This window comes from Pan paniscus, chromosome 1, assembly GCF_029289425.2.
Source record: "Pan paniscus chromosome 1, NHGRI_mPanPan1-v2.0_pri, whole genome shotgun sequence".
Classification (NCBI taxonomy): domain Eukaryota; kingdom Metazoa; phylum Chordata; class Mammalia; order Primates; family Hominidae; genus Pan; species Pan paniscus.
In genome coordinates, this window is record NC_073249.2 from 95103720 (window position 1) to 95126871 (window position 23152).

Consider the following 23152-nt stretch of genomic DNA (forward strand, 5'->3'; position numbering starts at 1 on the left):
TCTCAGCAACAATAATGGCTGACATTTAGTGAGCACTTAATTTGGGTCACTGTGCTGGTATTGCTTGTGGGTTATTTTACTTAATCCTCCCATCATCGGATAAGGAAATTGATTGACAGAGAGGGCACGTCACTTGCCCACAGCCGTGGAGCTACTTAACTCTGGAGCTGGAGCTCCAAGCCAGGCAAGCCCAGCCCAGCCCAAGATCACTGGCTCAGCTCAACTCCTCATTGCTAAACTGCCTCAACCACATTTCTTCAGACCTTACCCAAGACTTATCTTCCAGAAAATGTTTTTCAGAAGAACTGAGGACCCTGGCTGTGACTGTATTACATTTATGTGTTGCAGGCTTGTGGCGTGGAGCTGCCTTTATGTCTTCTCCCTTCTGTGTCCCCTCCCACAGTCACTGAGTCTTGCTGCTTTAGAGAAGCTAAAGTCTGCATTTTCCACCACTGCCTCAGCACAGGGCCTGAGGATAGGGTCTGCCACCATCCCTCCAGCCAGAAAGCAACCTGCTGGGAAGGGAGGGGTTGCATTGACCTGAGGGCCTAGCAGGGCAGAGTGAGCAGGCCAGGGAGGCAGCTGCCTTTCCAAGGCCACAGCAGAACTGGGAGGGGGCTGATGCACTGGGTCACGGTCAGGGGTAGACGCAATCCTGGGAATCAGAGTTGGGAGCCACCAGCCTGTGCTACTCAAGGATAGCCAGGGGAGCAAAGGCAGGCCCAGCCCAGGGAAATGAGGCCCACGCAGCCAGCCAGGGGCCCCTAGGGTGGTAACAGAGCATCCCTAGGGAGCAAGTATAGCAGATGGAGTGGGCAGGCAAGGCCATCTCATTAGCAGAGCTTTGGGGAGGGGGTATCTTTTCTTCAGATGTCCCCAGAAGTACCAGACACCCATGTCCTTGTGCAGACAGCCACAAAAAGGCTAATGCTGTGCCACCCACTGGGTCCCCAGTTGCTGGCCAAGGACTCAAGTGGGGCTGGAGAGCCCACCATTGATGTGCTCACGGGAATCTGCTAGGGCCGGGCTCCGGTGGGTGAGAAAGGCTGTGGCCTGCGTCTCTGTCCCAGCTTTGCACACCTGTTTCTTGCCTGGTCACCCCACCTCTGTGTCCTGTCTCTTCAGATACCCTGCTCGCCACCCGCAGACCATTCTTCCCAGCAAGCTGTGTTATCTTGTCATTCCTGTGCTCAAGAACCCAGAATCTCTTCTAAGGCCTCTAAGACAAGATCCAAGCTTCTTCTCCCAGAATTCCAGGCCTTCCTAAATCTGACCCCTGGTCTCTGAAGCCCCCTGGTCACCTGCTACTGGAGCCCAGGTGCTCTCCTCTCACTGAAGCTTCCTCATTATTCCCAAGACACATGCCAGTCACTTTTGCCGCTCTGATGTTGAGTGAAACAGTGAAAGGAGCATGGGCTTTGCTTCCTGTGTGTCCTTAGGCAAGTCACCCAGTGTCTCTGTGCCTCCTGCTGCTTACCTGGGAAATACTTTAAAGACTGTTGTGAGATTAGAATGTTTGCGTACAAAGTGCCAGCCACACAGTAGGTGCTCAATACATGCACAGTATCCGTCATACCATGCTCTTGCTGCTCCCTGACTTGATGGCCCTGTCCCTTTCTGACTGGCTGAGCTCCTGCCTCCTTCCAGGCCCATCTCTAGATGCATCTACACATGCAGCCTGCCCTGCACGCCTCACTTAAGGCGCCAAGGGAAGGAAAAGCAGCATTTGCCTGTCACTCGCTGGGCACAGACCCTGTGGGGGCATGGAGATTCCTGATGACGGCAGCGAATCCTTCCAGGGGGCTTCCTTGTACTAGGCCTGTCCCAGCACATTGTGTGCATTAACTCACGGAAGCCCCAGTGGTAACTGACTTCCATAGATTAAGGTTCCTAAATGGCTTTTCTGCTCTATCCAGCCTAGTAGGTTTGGTCTCCCTGGCCCTTTGTTCTTAGCTTTCCCCATCTAGTGGCCTCCAAGTGGCTAAGAGGAGATTTTATCAAGAAGTGAAGCCCTACAGTATAAAATACAGAGTCTATTGTGTGTTGTTCAGGCTGATCCCATTAGAGAACGGTTTGGAAGAGGACTCACCTTCACCAGCCCTGCCACCCAGCCTGCAACCAGCTCCCTTGCTGCACTTTGTATAAGCCCTGGGCTTTCATTAGGGTTCTCTGCCCAGAGCACCCGTTCCTCTGGGCCTGCCTGGAAAATGCAAGCCTTGCTCCTCTGTGGCACCTCTGTGGACCCTCATGTGTTTGGGTCAAGGTCATTGCCCTCTGCCTGCATCCCCAGGGCACCTTGTCCACCCCCTGATTGCACCCCTCTGCAGATGTCTGCCTCCTTGGCAAACCCCTCTCTTGGGCTGGGTCCCTGAGGGCAGGGGCTGTGTGGTGTTCATTTCTGTATTTCAGTACTTGGCACAGAGCCTGGCATGCAGCAGGTCTTGGTGTTGGGGATGAAGGGAGGGAGGAAGGGGATGGGGTGGAATAGGCATCCGGGCAGAGGAAATGGTGCTGATGTTTCCAGTTGGTTCCTCCCAGGGCGGGGCAGCTACAAGCCCCTGTCTGACTCAGAAAGGGAGGCCTCTGTGGACACCCCAGAGCCCCCTCTAGAGACAGCTCCACGAGAGCCCCAGCCACCACAGCTTCCCTCCAGACCCCCGGGAGATGCCAGTCTTTGAGATGCTTCAACTTTCTTAGAGGAAATCGCTGAATATGTTTGGTAATTTTTTTTGACATTTTCCCTGTTCAGGAGCTTGTGATTTCAGATTAATCACATCCACATACATTTAGACTGTCGGCTTGGAAGGGAAAATTTGAATTTGATTACTGCATGATTTCATCCAAAGCTATCTTACCAACACTAAAAGGATGTCTACAATGAGGTGCAAATCATGACAAAACATTTTATCTCTGGGACCAAGCTCATGGCGGGAGGCCAACGGGACGGGGGGCTGCAGGTGGGACCTGGGTGGGCACAGTTGCAGCCCCTTCAGTAGCCTAAAGAGATCTGTGTGAGCCACCGTCACTGCTGCCTCTTCCTCAGCAAAATATCTCATTTCCTTCCCCCCTCTAGGTTTGCCCACAGCCCTTACTCCCAGGAATGGCTGTTCATCGACTAACTCCTGTCTTCCCCTTGGCAGGTACCATGACCAGCAGGACGTAACTAGTAACTTTCTGGGTGCCATGTGGCTCATCTCCATCACATTCCTTTCCATTGGTTATGGGGACATGGTGCCCCACACATACTGTGGGAAAGGTGTCTGTCTCCTCACTGGCATCATGGTGAGTACCCGCCTCTCCCCATTCCCTACCCTTAAAATGTGGCAAAGAGCTGAACTCTTTCTTGCAAGCACATAGGGGCCTTCCTAGCCGCAGAGCGGGGGGTGGCTGTTAGTTAACCGACCTGCATGTGTGTCCCCTACACATAAAATGTCAGGTGGGAAATCTGCAATGGTTTCTCACTTTTCAGTTAACTTTTCTAAGGTAAGAATGAGACGTGGACTCCTGGCAGTTAATGGTCTATTCACAGCTCCCTCAAAATGGGCTGGGTGAAGCTGGTCCTGGCCCAATGCTCTGATGCCCACCCCACTGCTGTGCAGCCACCCAGTTTGCTCACCTCCAGTGAGCACTGGGGCTTGCAGTTTATTGTCCTCCTTCCTGTTGCCTTGGTCCCACTGACCTTGGCACCATTTCTGATCATGTTTAGCTGGAACTCACAGAAGCAGGGACTGGGGAAAGAGCACTGAGTCGGCCTTTGGGACCTGAGTCCTGGACGGGGCTGTCCATATGGCCCTGGGCTGGCTCTTGCCTTTCCCAGGCTTCTGCTTCCACCTCTGCCTATGGAGGGGCTGGGCTCTGAGTGCCAAGTGCTTTGCAGCACTGGCATTTGGCAAGTCTGTGATCCCATCTCCAGGTGCCCAGCAGGTGTGCCGTGCCCTTTCAAGGTGTATCTCTCCTGCCCAGTGCCCTACCACCCACACTCGACACTCTCGCGGAGGCACACACTCTCGCCTGTCACATGGCCATCACAGTGTGGCTTATGAGAGGGATGTGGGGTCTGAGTTTCTGCTCACTGTGGACCCTGGGCCAGGCACTCTGCATATTGGACCTGAGCATCCTCCAGGGGAAAGTGGAGATGGAGGGCCTGCCCTGCCCTCCCCATTGGCTTGTGCAAGGACCAAATGCAATGATTTATGTTAAAGTGCTTCGAAAACGAGAAGCGGCCACACACAGGTCAGTGTTGGTGGTGTCCTCAGTGTCCTTCAGTTGCCAGTTGGTGAAGTGTTCCCTTGGCCTCATTGCACTTTGGGTCCAGGACAGGCAGCTGCTGCTCTTTGGCCTTCGTCCTGGAATCCTAGAACAGTGTCAGACCAGGGTTGGACACTTTTTTCAGAGGAGGAAACTGAGGCTGAAAGAGGAAAGCCCATCTAAGCCTGGGTAGTGTTGGGGGAGGTGGTGGGGTGAGAAGTGGTCAGGCTGCTTGTGGTGTGGCTCTGGGTCTCCATGGCTGGAGACCGCAACCCTCCCAAGGACAGCCCCCCGTCCACAGCCCCCCTCACACCTTTGTGAAAATCCTTCCTTGCAGTGATCCCTCAGATTCCATTTGTCACCCCCATTGCCTCCAGGAGAGATGAAGACCCTCTTTCTGGAAGGGCAGTGACCCCTTTCTGCAGTGGAAAGGGAGGGCCGCAGGTCTTCCTGCAGGGTCTGAGTGAACGCCTCACAGCGGCTGGGGGCTGCCCCCACTCCCCACCCCACTCTGTCTTGTTGGCTTCCTGGGGCTGATATTGGTGAACCAGACAGTCAGACCCAGGCTTGGGGCAGTCGGCCTGCTGAGCAGGAGGGGCCAGGCTCTCTCCTCCTTTCTGACTCCAGTCCAGGGCAGGTCCCTATTAGCAGGCAGGTCCTACGACAGCAGCTAATGACAAAAAGCTTAGCGCTGGGGTTGTGATAAATCACGGGTAAGTGCAAGGCTTTAGAACAAATACCTCCCATCGGTTAGTAGGAGTCTGTCTTGGCATAGCACCAACTGTCACGAGGAAACCGGGGAAAGACGCTTCTTACCAGAAAGGAATGAAATGCCACTGAAGGCCAAAGCTTTCCTTCTTAGAGCCACTCCTGGGGCTTTGTGCCTCAGAACCAGCTCTCAGCCAGGGCTGGCACAGAGCAGGGTTGCCAGTAGGTGGATGGGCCCTGCCGGGAGCCTCTGTTATTTTAAAATACCAGCCTTTCCCCCTCTCAGCACATAGCTGTCCCCATCCAAGAAGCAGCACCCCAAAGACCTGGCTTCCTGGTTCCTGGACTCCGCATCTCCTGGCTCTACTCTGGCACGGCTGAGCGGAACAGGCGAGACCCTTGCCCCACCCCTGCCTCTCTTTGGGGTCCGGAGGCTGTTTGTCTTTCAGCACCCCCTTTTGCTGTCTGGGTGTGCAGTGCTCCCCCAGAGAGAGTGTTCTGTTCCCTGTGGATTGAGGTGTGATCAAAGTGGAAAGAACAAACAGACGATGAGGAGCCAATTCCCACCTTCCATATGAAAAATACAGCCCAGGCCTTTCATCTCTTTTTGTACAAAACCCTGTGCATAAATATACACCTTTCTATATACAGGAACAGGGAGGTTTCCTCTATTTATTGTCAGTGTTTTTCACCCAAATTAAAGTCAGTCGCCTCACTCTGGGGTCAGCCACAGTGAGGAACCCTGGTGGCATTTTTCTAACAAATGTGATTTTTCTAGCTGAGTCACTCCTAGCCAGGGTTTCACTTTGCTGTGGATCCTTTCCCCTCCTCCTCCCAACCTCCCAACACTATGTATAGCTCCCAATTATTATTGCAAGTGCCTTTACTAAAGGTAGGGCTTCCTGTTTGGTTACCATGGACACCAGGAAGGCCAAGGCAAGGCCTGCTTGGGAAGGGAAAGGAAGGATTTGTGTGTGTGTGTGTCCTGTAAATGGTCTTAATCATTGTTTTCTCTTGGCAATCCCAGTAACAATGTAATTATCAACCATTAAGCAGGGTATATAATTGTCTGAACAACTTGCCATGGCTGGCACAGACCTGGTGTGTTTGAGAGATTTCACCCACAAAAGCAGCTACATTAAAGTCCAGCATCTTTCCATAAGGATTTTTCATGATCACGGTGACAACACAGTAGAGAGAAAGCTGTCAATATTTAGTATCCAGAATTGGAAATGACAGTGCAACCTAAAAGCTGTGCAATGCTGACCTTCTGATTCTGTAGGCATCTGGAAGACCCCAAAGCCCCCAAGGCTGCTTGGCATAACTTTGTTTCAATCTAGCCTCTTTCTAAAGCTGGACTCTCTCTGTAGACCCTTCATCAGTTATGGACAAACAGGCAAAAGCTTCTGGATATCTGCAGGGACGCTGAGCTTTTCCCCAATGGCCTCATGAGAGATGCCTCTGAACTGCCAAGGGAAAGTGATGATGAAGTAAAAGGTAGCACAAATTGAGTCATTTCGGGAGGAGGCAAAAAGAGGGCTCAGCAAGACATCTGCTTAATGTCAGTTTTAGAAGATGAGCTTCTCCCGAAACACCTTGGTTTCAAACCAATTGATGTTATTTTAGTTGTTGCATGGAATCTGTTGCAGAAACAGAATCCAACTGTAAATCCTCCAGGCTTCCCTCCTCCATTTGTCACTTTCATTTGTGTTTTATTTTATTTTATGCTTCTTTAGTTAAGAACACCTCATACTTTTCCCCTTGGGATACTTGTTTTTCCAGCTTCTAAGGTTTTCCAGCTGGAAAATGTTTCTTGAAAACAAGAGGTGGGAGGACTGATGTGGAGGAGTCTCGGTCCAGATTTGGGTCCGAATCTCTAGAGTTAGGCGTGTTCACCCCGTCCCAGCCACCCTCCCTCCATGCACTCGGTGCTCCCTCTCGCCCACGTGCCTTGGGAAGTTCCAGCTCATCAGAAGTGGACCCCATCCACTCCCCTCGCCGCATGGAACTGGAAGTTGGACAGAGCACATCCAGGGACTCCAGTTGATGTCCCCTGTGGTTCAGGACTTGGCATATCTGAAAGCAAAAGGCTGAGTCATGGCTCTTCCCCCCAGTCTGACCCCAGGGAAGTCATAGCAGCAGCTGTTTACCCTTTCCCATCCTGCTTCCTCCCTCCTCACACACCCCCTCTACCCACCAGCCATTTCAAAGATTCCACAGTTAGCCAGGCCCTCGGTGATTTGTCTCTTAAAACTAACCTGCATCACTGCCATGTGACACAGCACTGCCAGGCTGCCACTGTGGCCTGTCAGACTATTAACTCACCTAAGTGAAAGGGCCCAGCATCCCAAAGGGGACCCAGGGGACAGGCAATCCTTATACCACTTGAAGATGGACACAGCAGGGTGGGATCCCTTGGCACTTCCTTCATGTCCTCTAAAGGGCCAAAATGGACCATTGACTTCTGGCTCAAGCCTTAGGCTGCTTGTTCTTCCTTCCTCTCTCAATCCCATCAGCCCATCATTTTTTCTCATTCTTCAGCCTCCTCCTTCTCTCTTTCCCCCCTTGACCCTTGCTGTTTAGGATGCAACACAACTTGTTCCCCATCTCATTTTCTGCCCAGCTTTACCTCTCCCTGCACCCACCTTCTCTTCTCTTTTCTCCTCTTCTCTTCTCTTTTCTCCTCTTCTCTTCTCTTTTCTCCTCTCTCCTCCCCTCCCCTCCTGTTCTATTGTCTTCTCTCCCTTCTTCATTTTCCCTCCCCGCACCCCGCACAGTCTGCAGAGGCTCAGCAGTCTAGGCTTCAGGATTCCTCCACCACTTTCTGAAGGCTGCTGATGTCTGGCCCCATCTTTATTAGATTGCCTCTTAATGGAAAAGACCAGGTTAGGTGTCATTACTGGTGACTGCCCTAATTACATCCAGTCAATGGAAAAATGAAGCTGAGAGCATCCATTTAAGTTGGAATTAAGGGTTAAGAATGCAGCATCCTCTAGAGGAATACTCACAAGGGAGTCATAACATCTCTATGTTGAAAGAAACTGGGAAGTGTCATCTAGTCCACTGTCCTGCCTCCAGAGAGAAATTTATCTTCATCATGTGAGACAGATGGTTCATTAGATAAAACACTCTAGCTTCTCATTAAAAGCCCCCCCTGCAATCAGCCAGCTAAAATGTGGGCCATGGCAAGTGCTGTGAAACACCCCATCTAGACCCTGGAAATCTGGAATGGTGGATGATTGATTGTTGTGATTACATTCCCAAAATAGCATGGAACAGGGAAGCTCCCTCTTCAGGCCTATTGGACCCCAGCTTTCAGGGATGATTTAAGTAGAGTTTTGCCTGGGCCTAGCGAGAGGAGGGAGAATGGAACCTGGGGAGAACCCTCTCCATCTGATGTTCCATTTTTAACGCTATGATATAGCCCTCTTTTTGGGCTTTCAGCCCAAAGTACTTTTGGAACTCCATATAAAGGAGAGGGATGATACTCCGTCCGGTCGAGGGGAAGGGAGCACACATCTTCCCTCTAGGATGGCTTCTTTTAAGCTATTTTTTGCTTTTGGAGGCATGGCTAAATTGATTACAGCTACAGACCAGGCTGTGCAACTGCCCAGATCCTTTGAAAATTGGGCACAGAGTCTCCTGTAAGTCACAGAAGCTGAAAAAACACAGCCGTCCTCCAACAAAAGAGGAAAATGAGGTCAGAAAAGGAAAGTTCACACAGACTTGGTTCTTTTCACTTTGTGACAAGGCCAACCAATGTACTGAGAAACACTAGATTGTTTTAATGGGGACCCTTGTGGGAAACGAGGAGAAAGCATTGTGAACTTCAACCACATTGAAACTTCACACAGGCTAGCCTTTGTCAGCCTGTGGGATAAAGAGAGAAATAGCTTCTAAAAGAGAGAGTAGGGAATGGATCCACCCATATGCATTCCTTCCAAGTCGGTTATAGATTATAGTACCTTTGAAAAACATTCTTTTCTGCTTCTCACACATTTTGTAAGACCTGATGAGCCAAAAATGTTACTGACAGATTCCTTCCATTCTGGGACCTCAACTGCTAGACTGGGTTCTGTGGCAACTAGAATTACTGTTTGACATACAGGATTCGGTTGTTGGCTTTAATAAGTTCATCATCTCTTTCCATGAGTGGTGGTCAGGGCGGCGCAGGGCACAGCATGCAGGCAGAGGGCGATGGTCTCTGACGGGAGTCCGCTTGCAGAAGGATGGGGCTGACTCCCGCTGCCTGCCGAAGAGCCAGGGGAGTAGTGAGTCTCTGAATTCCCCCTATGCTCACAAGCCAACCAAGAAGCCTAGCGAAGAGGATTTTAAAATGCATTGGGAGAATGTTGGAATGTGCAGGGAATTCCCTGCTTATTTCCCAGACAGTCAAGTATGCACCCAGAGGATTAGGAGAGAGAAAGTGAGTCCCACCATTCTTGGGGCTCAGCAGAGCCTGCTTCCTTGCCCACCCTCCCCCGGGCTCCCCTGGCATGGACCTACCGAGCAGACTAGGATCGCTGTTCCAGAAAATCCCAAGGGTCTGCTGCGGGCTCACTTAAAATCCTGGTTTTGATCCAGCAGAAGTGGTGTTGTCTTTAAAATCTCTGCATGATGGTGAATTCATGAGCCTCCTGGTGAAGGCAGGAAGGAACCGATTCCTTGTGCTGAGTCATAGCCTAAACCTTGAGGTGAAAAAGCCCAAGTGTAGAGCAGGCACAGTCACTGAGTGCACGTGTTCGTGCCAACCTGGGTGCCCTCTGTGAAACAAGCCCTGGGGAAAGGTATTGCCTCTTCATTCGATTATTTTCAGGAACACTCTCAGCCACTGGCAGGTGTTCCATCTGCACCCCAGCTGATGGCCTACCTTCTTTCCTCCCAGGCCTGCTGGTCTAGAACTGGCAGTGGGATGGAGACCTGCCTGAGGGAGAGAGGGCCCGTGTGTGCTGGCCCCTCTGTCTTCCACAGCACAGCTTGGCAGGTGACCAGGTGCTTATTTGTTGGTTAAACCCCCCAAAGCCTCGGTGCCACCCAGCATCCTTCTCCATTGAAACTGGCTAGCTCAGCCTCCCAGAGGTCAGCTGCAGAGCACAACCCAAGAGGCACTGCAGACCCCTCTGTGGGTCAGGACATCAGAGTCCTGACAGATTTCAACAGATTTTTGTGGCTTGGTCGTGACCAGCCAGAGAGCTCAAGTTCCCACTCCACTCCCAGGAAACTACCCCCGTGGCCGCCAGGCGTGTTGAGTCTCTCGTCTTGCCTCTTAAATGATATGTTCTTTCCCCTCTGGTCCTCTTGATGTCCCCCCACAGGGTGCAGGCTGCACTGCCCTTGTGGTGGCCGTGGTGGCCCGAAAGCTGGAACTCACCAAAGCGGAGAAGCACGTTCATAACTTCATGATGGACACTCAGCTCACCAAGCGGGTAAGATGCCACACAGCCATGTCTTACGGGGGACTTAAGGCCACAGTGGAAGCCAATCAGAAAGCAAATGGTCCAACGGGTGCAGTGGCTCACGCCTGTAATCCCAACACTTTAGGAGGCTGAGGAGGGTCGATCACAAGGTCAGGAGATCAAGACCATCCTGGCTAATACGTTGAAACCCCATCTCTACTAAAAATACAGAAAATTAGCTGGGCATGGTGGCACACACCTGTAGTCCCAGCTACTCAGGAGGCTGAGGCAAGAGAATTGCTTGAACCTGGGAGGCGGAGGTTGCAGTGAGCCGAGATCGCACTACTGCACTCCAGCCTGGGTGACAGAGAGAGATTCCATCTCAAAAAAAAAAAAAAAAAGAAGGAAGGAAGCAAATGGTCATGTCGTATGGGTTTGCACCAGGCTTTTAAAGGGTGTGTTTGAGGGAACCCCAGACACAAAATGGAAACAGCATCTTCATACGCCGGGTTCCTGTCTTCTGTTCGATCACTGTGCATGGTTCAGGCAGCCAAATAATTTTCCTGGTAATTTAATTAATAGCCTACAATGGTATAACCTGCCCCTTTGCCTGATGATACCAAATAAATCACGGTATGAGGCAATGTTTTTTGTTTATGCTCAAATATTTTCAGGATTCTCATTAGGAAGGGCAAAACTATATTGAAAATATACCTAAAACTATAAAAGTATATTGAAAATGTACCTAAGTCTAATCCTTTAAAAAAATCATTTAAAGAATCATTCTGTGCTGGGAGCGGCGGCTCACGCCTGTAATCCCAGCACTTTGGGAGGCCGAGGCGGGCGGAGCATGAGGTCAAGAGATCGAGACCATCCTGGCCAACATGTGAAACCCCGTCTCTACTAAAAATACAAAAATTAGCTGGGTGTGGTGGCAGTCACCTGTAATCCCAGCTACTCAGGAGGCTGAGGCAGGAGAATCACCTGAACCCAGGAAGCGGAGGTTGCAGTGAACCGAGATCGCGCCACTGCACTCCAGCCTGGGCGACAGAGCAAGACTCCATCTCAAAAAAAAAAAGAATCATTCTAGTAGAGCCCACATTCCTAAATAAAATTGTTCATCAAAACATCATCATCCAATTTTTCCCTTTTGGGTTTTCCGGGTAACGTTTCTCACTTGAACCATTATGGAAGTGGTTATGGAAGATGAAAATCTGAAAATATGCAGGAATGGGTAGACCATTTAGCTGCTGAAAATTGGACACCCCACTGAATTGTCTGAGATGAAAAGGCCCATTTAGAATAGACAGATACAAGCCTTCCAGAATAACAGCAGGCCAAATGGGCAAGGCAGGAGCTGTTTATTCAAGGACAGCTTTTATGGAAAATTCTTTAGAACTACAGCCTGAAGGAAGGTCAGTAAGATGATTTCCTGCAAGACTGTCCTCTTTCTGAGACGAGACAGAATTAAAACCCTGTGCCCGTGTCTCGGCCTCCATAGTCTTTTTCATTTAGGACTGAAGTAGGTTAAGGGACCCATGAGCAACCAAATTTTGATTTGGGTTTTTGAAAGCTAGAGAAAATATTCAGTGATTAATGTTGCACAGCAGCAAAAATGTGTTAGAAATAGAGACAACGGCAGGAAGGAAGAACAAAAAGAGAGAGAGAGAGAATGACAGAGGGAGCTGCGAGCGAGCTCTTGGGGAAGGCAGTGGGAGAATGTGCAGCGGCCAAGGCCTCTCCAGTTTCTCAGCAGAATTATTTATGGTGTTTGATTGTTTGGTCTTTGATTACATTTATTGGATTCTGTAAAGAGCCTTAACAGACATTAAAAGGAACTGGTACAGGCAAATATTCTTATGTTGTTGACATTCAAGTGTTTGTACTTGATACATCATGGCCCTGAGCTATCAGCTGCACCAAAAAAAGCCATGATTTGTCACATCACGATGGCAGTGATTGAAGGCTGTTATCACAGTAAGGCCTGCCGGGAACCCTGCCACTTGGCCACTCTCTTTCAGCCCCCTCTAATAATGGGGGCAAAAGTCATGCTCAGTATTGAGGAAATTATTCAAGTTATTGAAACACCTAAATGCAAATCCACTTGCATCTATTTTCCTGAAGCAATTTACTGAGGTTTCACTGAATTGAAACTACGTGCCGGAGTGAGGGCAGGGAGATGTTTTGCCTCCAAAGCCTTCTCATAAGCTGTTTACCAAGAGTAGAGACATTAGCTGTCTCTCTGGTTATTCTGGTTTTCTTTTTTAAGCCAAGTATATTCTTTGTATTTGGTGTTATTCCTTTGTCCTCTCCATTTTTCACCAAGTAGATCAGACGCTAGAGGAAAATAAAGCTGAGGAAAGCCAGCTCCTTTGTATGCCAGGAAAATAAACAATTTTTCTGCAATATAATTGTAGAAGATGAGACTGTGGTTGCTAATTTTAATCTTTCAAAAATGATTCCCTAACATCCTCCTCAATTCCACTTCTTGAAAAGTAGGACTGAAAATCAAATCAACAAATATTTATTGCTCATCCATGAATCTAAGGTAGCTTTTTAATCGAATAACATCTCACTTTTCTGAGAACACTTAAATCTGTTGAAATGTCTCTTTAATATCTAATATCTTTTCTCAAGGAAATAAACAACACAGGAGGGATGGTTCTTACAGACAGAAGGTTTTCAAAGCTGGCAGGACTAGAACTTCTGAAGGTTCTTTTACATAACCTTAATTGAAATGAAACTGAATGTGTGCATCCTTGGCCTGCTCTGGTTTGAGCTGACTTTGACCTGCTCACAAGAGAACCCCACCTCTCTTCCCCTGGGGATGCCTGGCCTGCCTTCTGTCCTCTTGAAATGGTCCATTGTATCAAGCTGGAGTGGCTCATTGGTCAAGAAGATGCTAAGCAGCCGGGTGCGGTGGCTCACGCCTGTAATCCCAGCACTTTGGGAGGCCGAGGTGGGTGGATCATGAGGTCAGGAGTTCGAGACTAGCCTGACCAACATGGTGAAACCCTGACTCTACTAAAAATACAAAAATTAGTGGGGCATGGTGGCACACACCTGTAATCCCAGCTACTCAGGAGGCTGAGGCAGGAGAATCGCTTGAATCTGGGAGGCAGAGTTTACAGTGAGCCGAGATCCCACCACTGCACTCCAGCCTGGGCAACAGAGCAAGACTCTGTCAAAAAAAAGAAAAAAAAAAAAGAAATACTCACTCTCAGACATGATCCTTAGAAGCTCTTGGCCGGGCGCAGTGGCTCATGCCTGTAATGCCAGCACTCTGGGAGGCCGAGGCAGATGGATCAGGAGGTCAGGAGATTGAGACCTTCCTGGCTAACACAGTGAAACGCTGTCTCTACTAAAAAAAATCCAAAAAAATTAGCCGGGCATAGTGGCACGTGCCTGTAGTCCCAGGTACTCGGGAGACTGAGGCAGGAGAATCGCTTCAACCTGGGAGGCGAAAGTTGCAGTGAGCCGAGATCGTGCCACTGCACTCCAGCCTGGGCAACTGAGCGAGACTCCATCTCAAAAAAAAAAAAAAAAAATGCTAAGCTCAGTCTATTCATAACATCTCAGTGAATTCTCAGAGAAAGATCCAACATGAAGGAGTTGACTGTGGCATAATTGCAACCTCTTCGGAGTGGGCAATTAGTAGATTTGACAGATAAAAGCAGTCTCTTACCGGTATATGCAACCTTGATGCTTCAAAGACCTACGCAAAACGAAAAAAGGAATTGTAGCTATTAATCATAGAAAATACTCAAATTGTTCTACTATTTATTCATCCTGTCTTGCTCTAAAGACTGCAGCCTAGCCTTTGCCATGAGAGCCAGCACTATTTTTATTTATTTGTTTGTAGAGAGGGAAGAGGGTCTGATAGCACTGGGTAAGAACTCAATTTCTGCTTTTCTTGAATCCCATGCTTATCTTCTTTCCTTGTATGACTTATCAACTCTGGTGGCAACGTCATTTCTGTATTTAATTCAATCAGATCTTCCCACACTGACTTTGCAGTGTCACTGCCATTGTTATTCTGTAATTATAACTTATTGCTAACCTCTGGGCTACTAGATAATATTTAAGTACATGATTCACAGAGGGACTGGAAGAAAGATACTAGAGCCCCATCTTTTCTGCCACTTAGTGTTTTCATGTCCCCATCTTTCTGTTTTATGTAACTAAACAGATCCATCACAGAGGCCACTCCCTGGGTGCCACACTCTGTACTCTGGGGGCACCAAGATGGGTAAGAGGTGGTCCTTACCTCCATCCTTAACCTCTGGTGGCTGACTGCCCTCAGAGAGCACTTCTTCTTATAAGAGGTAGAGTGGGCCGGGTGCGGTGGCTCACGCCTGTAATCCCAGCACTTTGCGAGGCCGACGTGGGTGGATCACTTGAGGTCAGGAGTTCAAGACTAGCCTGGCGAACATGGTGAAACCCCGTCTCTACTAAAAATACAAAAAATTAGCCGGGCATGGTGGTGGGTGCCTGTAATCCCAGCTTCTCGGGAGGCTGAGGCAGGAGAATTGCTTGAACCCAGGAGGCGGAGGTTACAGTGAGCTGAGATCGTGCCACTGCACTCCAGCCTGGGTGACAGAGTGAGACTCCATCTCAAAAAAAAAAAAAGGAAAGAAAAAGAAAAAAAAGGCTGAGTGGGCTGCTATGGACACACTTGGCTTGGGAGGCACCATGGACCGGAGATATTTTCTTTGCGGTACCTACTCTCCACATCGAGCCAGAGTGAGCAGAACCTTCAGACAGTACAGTGTGCTGAGGATCCTATCTCCTTCTTGCTGCAAGGGTTTCTTGCCCCAAGTAGCTCATCCAAGTACACTTCCCCATGAATTCAATGAGTAAGACCAAAACTAAACCCACAACTTCCCTAAACTAGTTCCTTCTCCTAACTTCCCTGGTGTGCTCCTGACGTCGTGTTCTTCCAGACGCCAGGCCTAAAGACTTAGCCCCATTTCTGACTCCTCTGGACCCTGGACCCCACAGGGGTCTGAGCACTTTCTGTGTCTCATTTGACCTTGCCGTGGCTGTTCACGCGTGCCCGCCTCTCCAGGGCCTCTGCCCCGCCACTCTTGAAGCCGCCATCTTCTGTCTTGCACTATCACAGCAGCCTGCTACCTGCTCTCCTCACTTCGGCCTCCCTTACCCCAGTCATCCTGCACTCTGCTTCCCCGTGGGTCTCCTTAGACTCTCAGGCTTAGCTCTGAACATATTACTTCCTGCTCAAAAACCTTTAAGTAGTTCCCCCACCTACTATCTCCTGAATGACACTGAAGAAAACTTTTCTTTAATTACAAGCATATGCCAAAGTTTGATCATAATCTTGCTAGAAGAAAATTTTCTTCAGCAGGCTAATTCAAAGATTACTCTTAGTAGTGGTATTTCATAGGAAAAACAATGGTAGTCATTGTTATGCCAGATATAGAAGGTTTAGCTAAAGACTGCTAATGGACAGCTGGTTGGGCTCAACAGTGGATTTCCAGAACAAGTCTTCAAGTCTTTACAATTGATCAGATAATCAATAGGGCAGTTATCAGGAATGCTAATTCTCCCCAGAAGAGGATTATAAATTACATCACGCACAAGGTTCTGTCCCAGACAGATTGGGTGCAGGTTTTCTTTAGCAATAGTCACAGAAACAATGTGCATTTAAGCTGGAAGGACCCTTAGGGAAGAGCCACTCCAACCCACATGAGAAGACGAAGGCCCAGAAAGGGGCGAGGGTGGGCCCCCGGCCTATGCAAGATCCACTTTGCTCTCAGACCATCAGGCAGGCAGCTTTAGGGCGGTCAGTTCCTTGGAACTCAGCATGGGGTTAGGGTCCCAGACCTGCTGAAAAGAAAAGCCAGCTTAACTCCACCCTAACTGAGTATCACATAAATAGCATTATAGAATTATCCACCACCCATTACCATATTGCTACAGGGAGAACCTCAAGCTCCAACTTTGAACAACGGAAATACATCTCCTCTCTCTCTACCCAATTTCCTGCCAGCCAGAGAGGTGGAGCTCCCAGTTCTAAGTGGTCAGTGAGGGCCTCTGGGTGAGGCAGGCAGAGAAGCCTGTAAAGGGAGTGTGGAATAGAACAGGGGGAGGAAAAAGAGGAGGTGCAAGCAGGGTGATGAAAGAGAGGGCAGCCGGGGAAGCCAGAGCAAGTCTGCAGGGTGGTGATGAGGGGAGAGTGGGCTTGGCAAATGGGAAAGAGGAACCAGCCCCCTTCTCTAGTCCTGTGTGTAGTGGACACCTTCAGTCAAGGGCTGGCTTGCAGGTTCTCCGATAGTGATCTGATCATCACTCAGCCTAATTTCAACCTGTGTGACTCCTTGAAGTTACAGTCATGCACTGCATAACAAGTTTCAGTCAATGATGGTGCACATATACCAAGGTGGTCTCAGAAGGCTATAACAGAGCTGAAAAATTCCTCTCCCCTAGTGATTTGTGTTACAGTTGCCTACAGTACAGGAATGTGCCATACAGGCTTGTAGCCTAGGAGCGATAGGCTATACCATATAGCCTAGGTGTGTAGTAGGCTGTACCATCTAGGTTTGTTTAAGTACACTCTGTGATGTTCACGCAGTGAAGAAATTGTCGAAGATGTGTGTATTTAAATCACACCCACCGGCCAGGCCTCCCTTTCCCCATCTCCAACCTCCAAGTAGAATACTTCCCTGGCAAGGGTTCCTGGCAGCATAATGGGCATGCTAGTGATTTCTTCTCTGGGGGGCTCTGCTAATAGGACCCCTGGAATTTCCCAGGGCTCCTGGGGCTGCTGGAGGCTTAGGGTGCCCAAGAAAGGTGCTCCTTTCATCCCCCTTGTACTCCTGCCCCAAGCATTCTTGCTGCAACCGACAGCCCCTCTGTAATAGCAAGTAGCAGGTTACCTGGGCAGAGAGGTGGCCAGAGCAAGTCATTGACATGGGATGCTGTGGCCGAGAGCTCAAGGAAGAGATGTGTGTTTTGTTGTATGTTTTCTTGCGGGCTGGGGAAATTAGAGGGAAGGAAGCTGACATTTATTGGAAGGAGAGAATATTAACAAAGGTACCATGTATTGAGGCATATGGCCAGGATCTGTGCTAATGTTTTAAGTATATTCTCATTTAATCAACACAGTAATCCCATTTCACAGATGCAGGTAGTACTTGCATCACTCTCTAGCCCTGGACCCTGCTTTGTTGTTGTGGTTTTTTAAGCGCTTGTTACCTGATGCTATAATACAAACTGCATACCGTCTTCTCCGCAGGATTGTTAAGTTCTGTAAGCGCAGGAATGTTATTGATTTGTTCACTGTGGTACTGTCACTTGCTACAACAATGTCTGGCCCATCATAGGTGCTCATTAATTGTTCCTCAAATGTATGAATAAAGAGAGTCTCAGAGAGTTCAGTAGTGGGTCCAAGGTGGAGCTCATGATCACGTCTATTTATCAAGTTTTTCTGAGGGTTAATGAAACGGTGCAGACATACATGCTTAGCACAAAGCCTGGCACGTAGTAAGCACTCAGTATATGTTAGCTGTCACCATAATTTGCAAGGTCTTCATTGGACCACTTTCTTGCCCAGGCCCATTAATCTTAGAGCCTTTCCTAAAGTAGATCATAGAGCCCATTGTCTGGCCCCAATCAGAGTGAAAGCAATTTTTTGGTAGAGAGTTTTTGGGCTTGCAGAAAACAATCAGCCAATTTGTTTATGGGTTTTGGAAGCAGGACAGCTGGACTTCCATTCACAAAGGGTCCTCTCCTAACCATCCCCAAACCCATCCGATTGTGGCCAACCTTGAGCCACTCTTTCTGGCTTGCTGCTTTCATCTTAAGCCCTGCCCTCTCGCACTGCTGCACCCTGAGAGCGTCTTTTGGCCCTGGTGCCTCTGCCCACCAGGAGAGGTCAGGTGGTACCCAAGCCTCCATCAAGGAAGGGTGCATGGAGCCCTTCGGAGGCTCGGCAAATCTGAGGAAGGGCACATGACCTCATGTGCTCCCGACCCCAACAATGCTTAGATCAATCAGCCAGGTGAACTGGAGGGAGACCCTGGCCACAATAGCATTTACTGTCCACCTGGGAAAGCACAGTGCAGTTAAAAGCCTATTTCTTTTTCTCTCACAGATATTGATCTACTTAGCTTTGTGCCAGGCTGTTTGCTGGTAATTAATTTCAGAGTCAGTGCAAGGGCTGGCAGTTAACATCACTTTCCCGAATGCACAGAGGCCTCCCTCCAAACTCATAAAGATGATGTGACTGCCTCTCTCAGCTACCCTGGCCGTGCTGTGACTTCAGTATCTTACATTTGGACTGACGTTAAGTGCAGGACCTGGACTCTGTGTTCTGTCACATTGCTAAGTGAGGGCCATGATGATTAAAAAAAAAAAAAAAAAATCCAATGCTCTTTCCAGTTCCTTGATCCTGGAAAACAGGAAATGATTTTGTTTGTCTTTCGTTCAGTCCACAAGAAAACCTTCTGCTCTTCCTGGACGTGGCTCTTGTTTTGACTTTGCCATTAGTTAGCTGTGTGATTCTGGCTCTCACATCCCATCTCTGAAGTGGTTTCCTCGTATGTTCAATGAGGGGTTTGAGCTAGATGATATTAACTAATATCTGTATGGTACTTTACATTTTATGTAGCATTCACACCCACACTGACTCAGTTTGCCATTAATAATTGTCTAGTCTTGGTCTGTGTCTTGGTTTCTTCATCTGTAAAATGTGGATAATGTTAGCACCTCCCTGATGGGGTTGTGGTGAGGATTAAAGGAGCTTAGACATATGAAGTACTCAGACCTGTGGCTGCACCTGGTAGATGTTAAGTGTTGCCCCCAGCACCATCATCACTGCCTCATAGCAGCCCTCTTTATTTTTCCCATCTTATAGATAATGAAGCATTTGCTCCTAAACTGCTTAATAATTGACAGAGCAGGGATTCACCTGCAGACTTTCCAGTTTCCTTGAGGCTTTCCTAAGAGGCTAAGTGCGTAGGGAAACTGAAGAAATGACACATCCAATTGCCTCCTCTCCCTGCAAGAGGAGGGCAGTAGTATTAAATGTGTGCTCTGCAGAGAGCAAGGCTTCCCTTCCGTGCCGCCTTTTTTGCCAGGAGGCTGCTGTTCACTCTAGTTCCCTGAGCAGAAGCCTAGAGACCACAGTGTCCTCTCCTGGACATCCACCGTTTCCAACTTTCCACCACAACCTGCTTCCTTTCAGGCAAGAAAGTACTAGAGGCGGGCAGTTAAGTCATTTAAAACTATTTTCACAGCGGATCTTTACTGAATTTTTAAAAAGCAATATTTATGTCCCTTAGACATTTCTGAGAAGACTTAGCTGTTCTTTTAAAAACATCACTTCAGCGCCAATGAAAAATATAATCCAGCCTTAGTAATAAATTGTTAAAACACACACACACAAAAGTTATCAGCCTGCAAAACAATGTTTCCTAGCCTTCCCACACGTCTCAGTATTTTAACAATGTCCCATCTGTTGATGTCAGTCTGAAGAAGCAGGTCTATATTCTCTAATTTTATTAAAATCCTTTCTGGCTAGTAACCTGATTTCTATTAGGCTGGCCTACTTATTTCCAGGCCCCAGGCCTGTGGACTCATGCCAGTCTGCATGGCTGACAGAAATGGGGATGGTTAATCAAAAATCTGCTTAGCATGTGCTTAATAAGGAATGTTTTCTCTTGCTCTTGTTACTAATTGCTGAAGATGTCTGTGTTTGGATTAAAACTTTGTCCCCTGCCATCTGGATGCCATTGATATGTCTCAGCTCAGTCATGAGCCTGGTGATATCAGTGGTTTCCATGTCAACGGATGACAGCGTCATATGTTGAAACGTGTGATTGCAGTGCACAGTGAAGGAGCCAGCCCTGGGGAAGAGGAAGCTCTGGTTTCACACCTAAATATCTTCACTGATTTTCAGACATTGCTCTGAAATTATTTCTTTTTTGTGCCAATTACATTTACATGTACAATTGCAGTGCAAATGTTTTTGGCCATTTGGGAAAGGAGACAATGGGCTCGTTGGTACCTATAGTTCCAATCAGTGGGAAAGACATTTTCTCAAAGAAGTCTTTTAAAATCTCCAGCTGATAGGAAATCTGTTTACTCTCTGAACCCAAGCAATGTACTGTATACACGAAGTGGCAATCTCAGGCAAAGCTCGGAAGTCTGCATGTAAGGGCAGCAGTGGTATATCGCTAGCTATTTTCCGAGGGGACCCCGGGACTCAAGGTCTCGCTCATGCAGCCTGTCTAAATATAGCATCAGCAACAGCAGTCAAGAGATAGTATTGAAATAATCAAGAAGGAAGAAAGAAAGAAGGAAGGAAGGAAGGAGAAAGAAAGAGAGAAAGAAAGAAAGAAAGGAAGAAAGGAAGAAAGAAAGAGAAAGAAAGAAAGACCCTCCAACCTCAAGCTCTGGTCTGCAGTGTCCAACACAAGATTAAGAACAGATGAATTTTAATCACCTTTTTTTTTTCCTTTTTTTTTTTTTTTTGAGATGGAGTTTCACTCTTGTTGCCAAGGCTGGAGTATGGCGTGATCTCAGCTCACAGCAACCTCTGCCTCCCAGGTTCAAGCGATTCTCTTGCCTCAGTCTCCAAAGTAGCTGGTACTACAGGCATGTGCCACCATACCTGGCTAATTTTGTATTTTTTGTAGAGACGGGTTTCACCATGTTGTCCAGGCTGGTCTCGAACTCCTGACCTCAGGTGATCCACCCGCCTCGGCCTCCCAAAGTTCTGAGATTACAGGCGGGAGCCACTGTGCCCGGCCTTAATCATCTTTTCTAGGAGTTCCGTGATTTTGGTTAAGAAAATAGATCATTGCAAAATCGTTTCCTTATGAGGTAGACTACAGTAGCAACCACAAAAATGAACCTAAGAAAATGAACCTGATAGCAGCCTACTTTATTTATTCTTCCTTAGATCAAGAATGCTGCAGCCAATGTCCTTCGGGAAACATGGTTAATCTATAAACACACAAAGCTGCTAAAGAAGATTGACCATGCCAAAGTGAGGAAACACCAGAGGAAGTTCCTCCAGGCTATCCACCAGTGAGTATGCCAGAGCGGTTCAGCCATCAGATGACCAGATTGGGAGTGGCGGGACTCCTACAACTCTGTCAGTAGCACAGAAGAAATCCATTCTGTTCCACTCAACAAGTGGAGTGGTGAACTGGGTCTGATCACTCACTCACTGCACCAGCCACATGCCAGGAATTGGGCAGGCTGCTATGGAAGGTAAAAACTAGAGTAAGAACCTCTAAGAGCTTTCACGTTCTACACACGCACACACACACACACCATACACACCACACACAAACACCACACACACACACCCCACACACACCACACATCACACACACCATACACACCACACACAAACACCACACACACACACCCCACACACACCACACATCACACACACCATACACACCACACACAAACACCACACACACACACACCCCGCACACACCACACATCCCACACACCATACACACCACACACAAACACCACACACACACACCCCACACACACCTCACATAAACCATACACACACCATACACACCACACACAAACACCACACACACACACCCCACACACACCTCACACAAACCATACACACACCATACACACCACACACCACACACACACCACACACACCACATACCACATATCACACACACCATACACACCACAAACACCACACACACACCCCACACACACCATGCACACCACATACCACACACACACCACACACCACACATCACACACACCATACATACCACACACAAACACCACACACACACACCACACACACCTCACACACACCATACACACCAGACACACACCACACATCACACACACACACTACACACACACACCACACACCCCCCACACACCACACATATACACACCACAGACATTACACGCACCACACACACACCACACATATGACACACATCACAAACACAACACACACACCACACACATACACACCACACACTACACACACACCCCAACACCAGACACACACACAGCACACACACCACACAAACCACACACCAAACGCACCACACACACCATACACACCACACACACCCCCTACACATCACATACACAACACACATGCCCCCTACACACCACACACACCAAACACACCACACACACAAACCACATACACCCACACACAAACCACACACACCACAAACCCCACACACATACCACACACACTACACGCACCACACACACACCAAATGCACCACACACACCACACACACCCCCTACACATCACACACATAACACACATGCCCCCTACACACCACACACACCAAACACACCACACACACCCACACACAAACCACACACACCACAAACACACCCTTACACACACCACACACAACACACACAGCACACACACACCATACCACACACACACAAACCACACACACACCACATGACCCCACATGCACACCACATGCCCCCACACACACCACACACACAAACCACACACACCACATGCCCCAAACACACACCACACACGCCCCCACACACAACACAAATACACACTCACCACACACACCACACACACCACATACACACCACACACACCCCATACACACACCAAACACACCACACACACATGCCCCCACACACCACACAAACCACACACACCCACACACACCCAAACCACACACCAAACACGTCACACACACACAAACCACACATACCACACACGCCACACACATACCACACACATTACACGCACCACACACACACATCACACATACGACACACACCAC

At 48.5% G+C, this 23152-nt stretch overlaps 1 protein-coding gene across 3 annotated transcripts in view; it reads left to right on the plus strand.

Annotated features, from left to right (window-relative positions):
• The window catches only part of KCNN3 (potassium calcium-activated channel subfamily N member 3), a 171914-nt gene that overhangs the window by 133624 nt on the left and 15138 nt on the right, over positions 1 to 23152 (plus strand). For all 3 annotated transcript variants that reach the window (XM_008970283.4, XM_055101144.2, XM_063599074.1), the window contains 3 exons: positions 3141 to 3282; positions 10272 to 10382; positions 21277 to 21404. In XM_008970283.4, coding sequence (XP_008968531.4) covers positions 3141 to 3282; positions 10272 to 10382; positions 21277 to 21404 — 381 coding nt within the window. The remainder of the gene's footprint in view (positions 1 to 3140; positions 3283 to 10271; positions 10383 to 21276; positions 21405 to 23152) is intronic.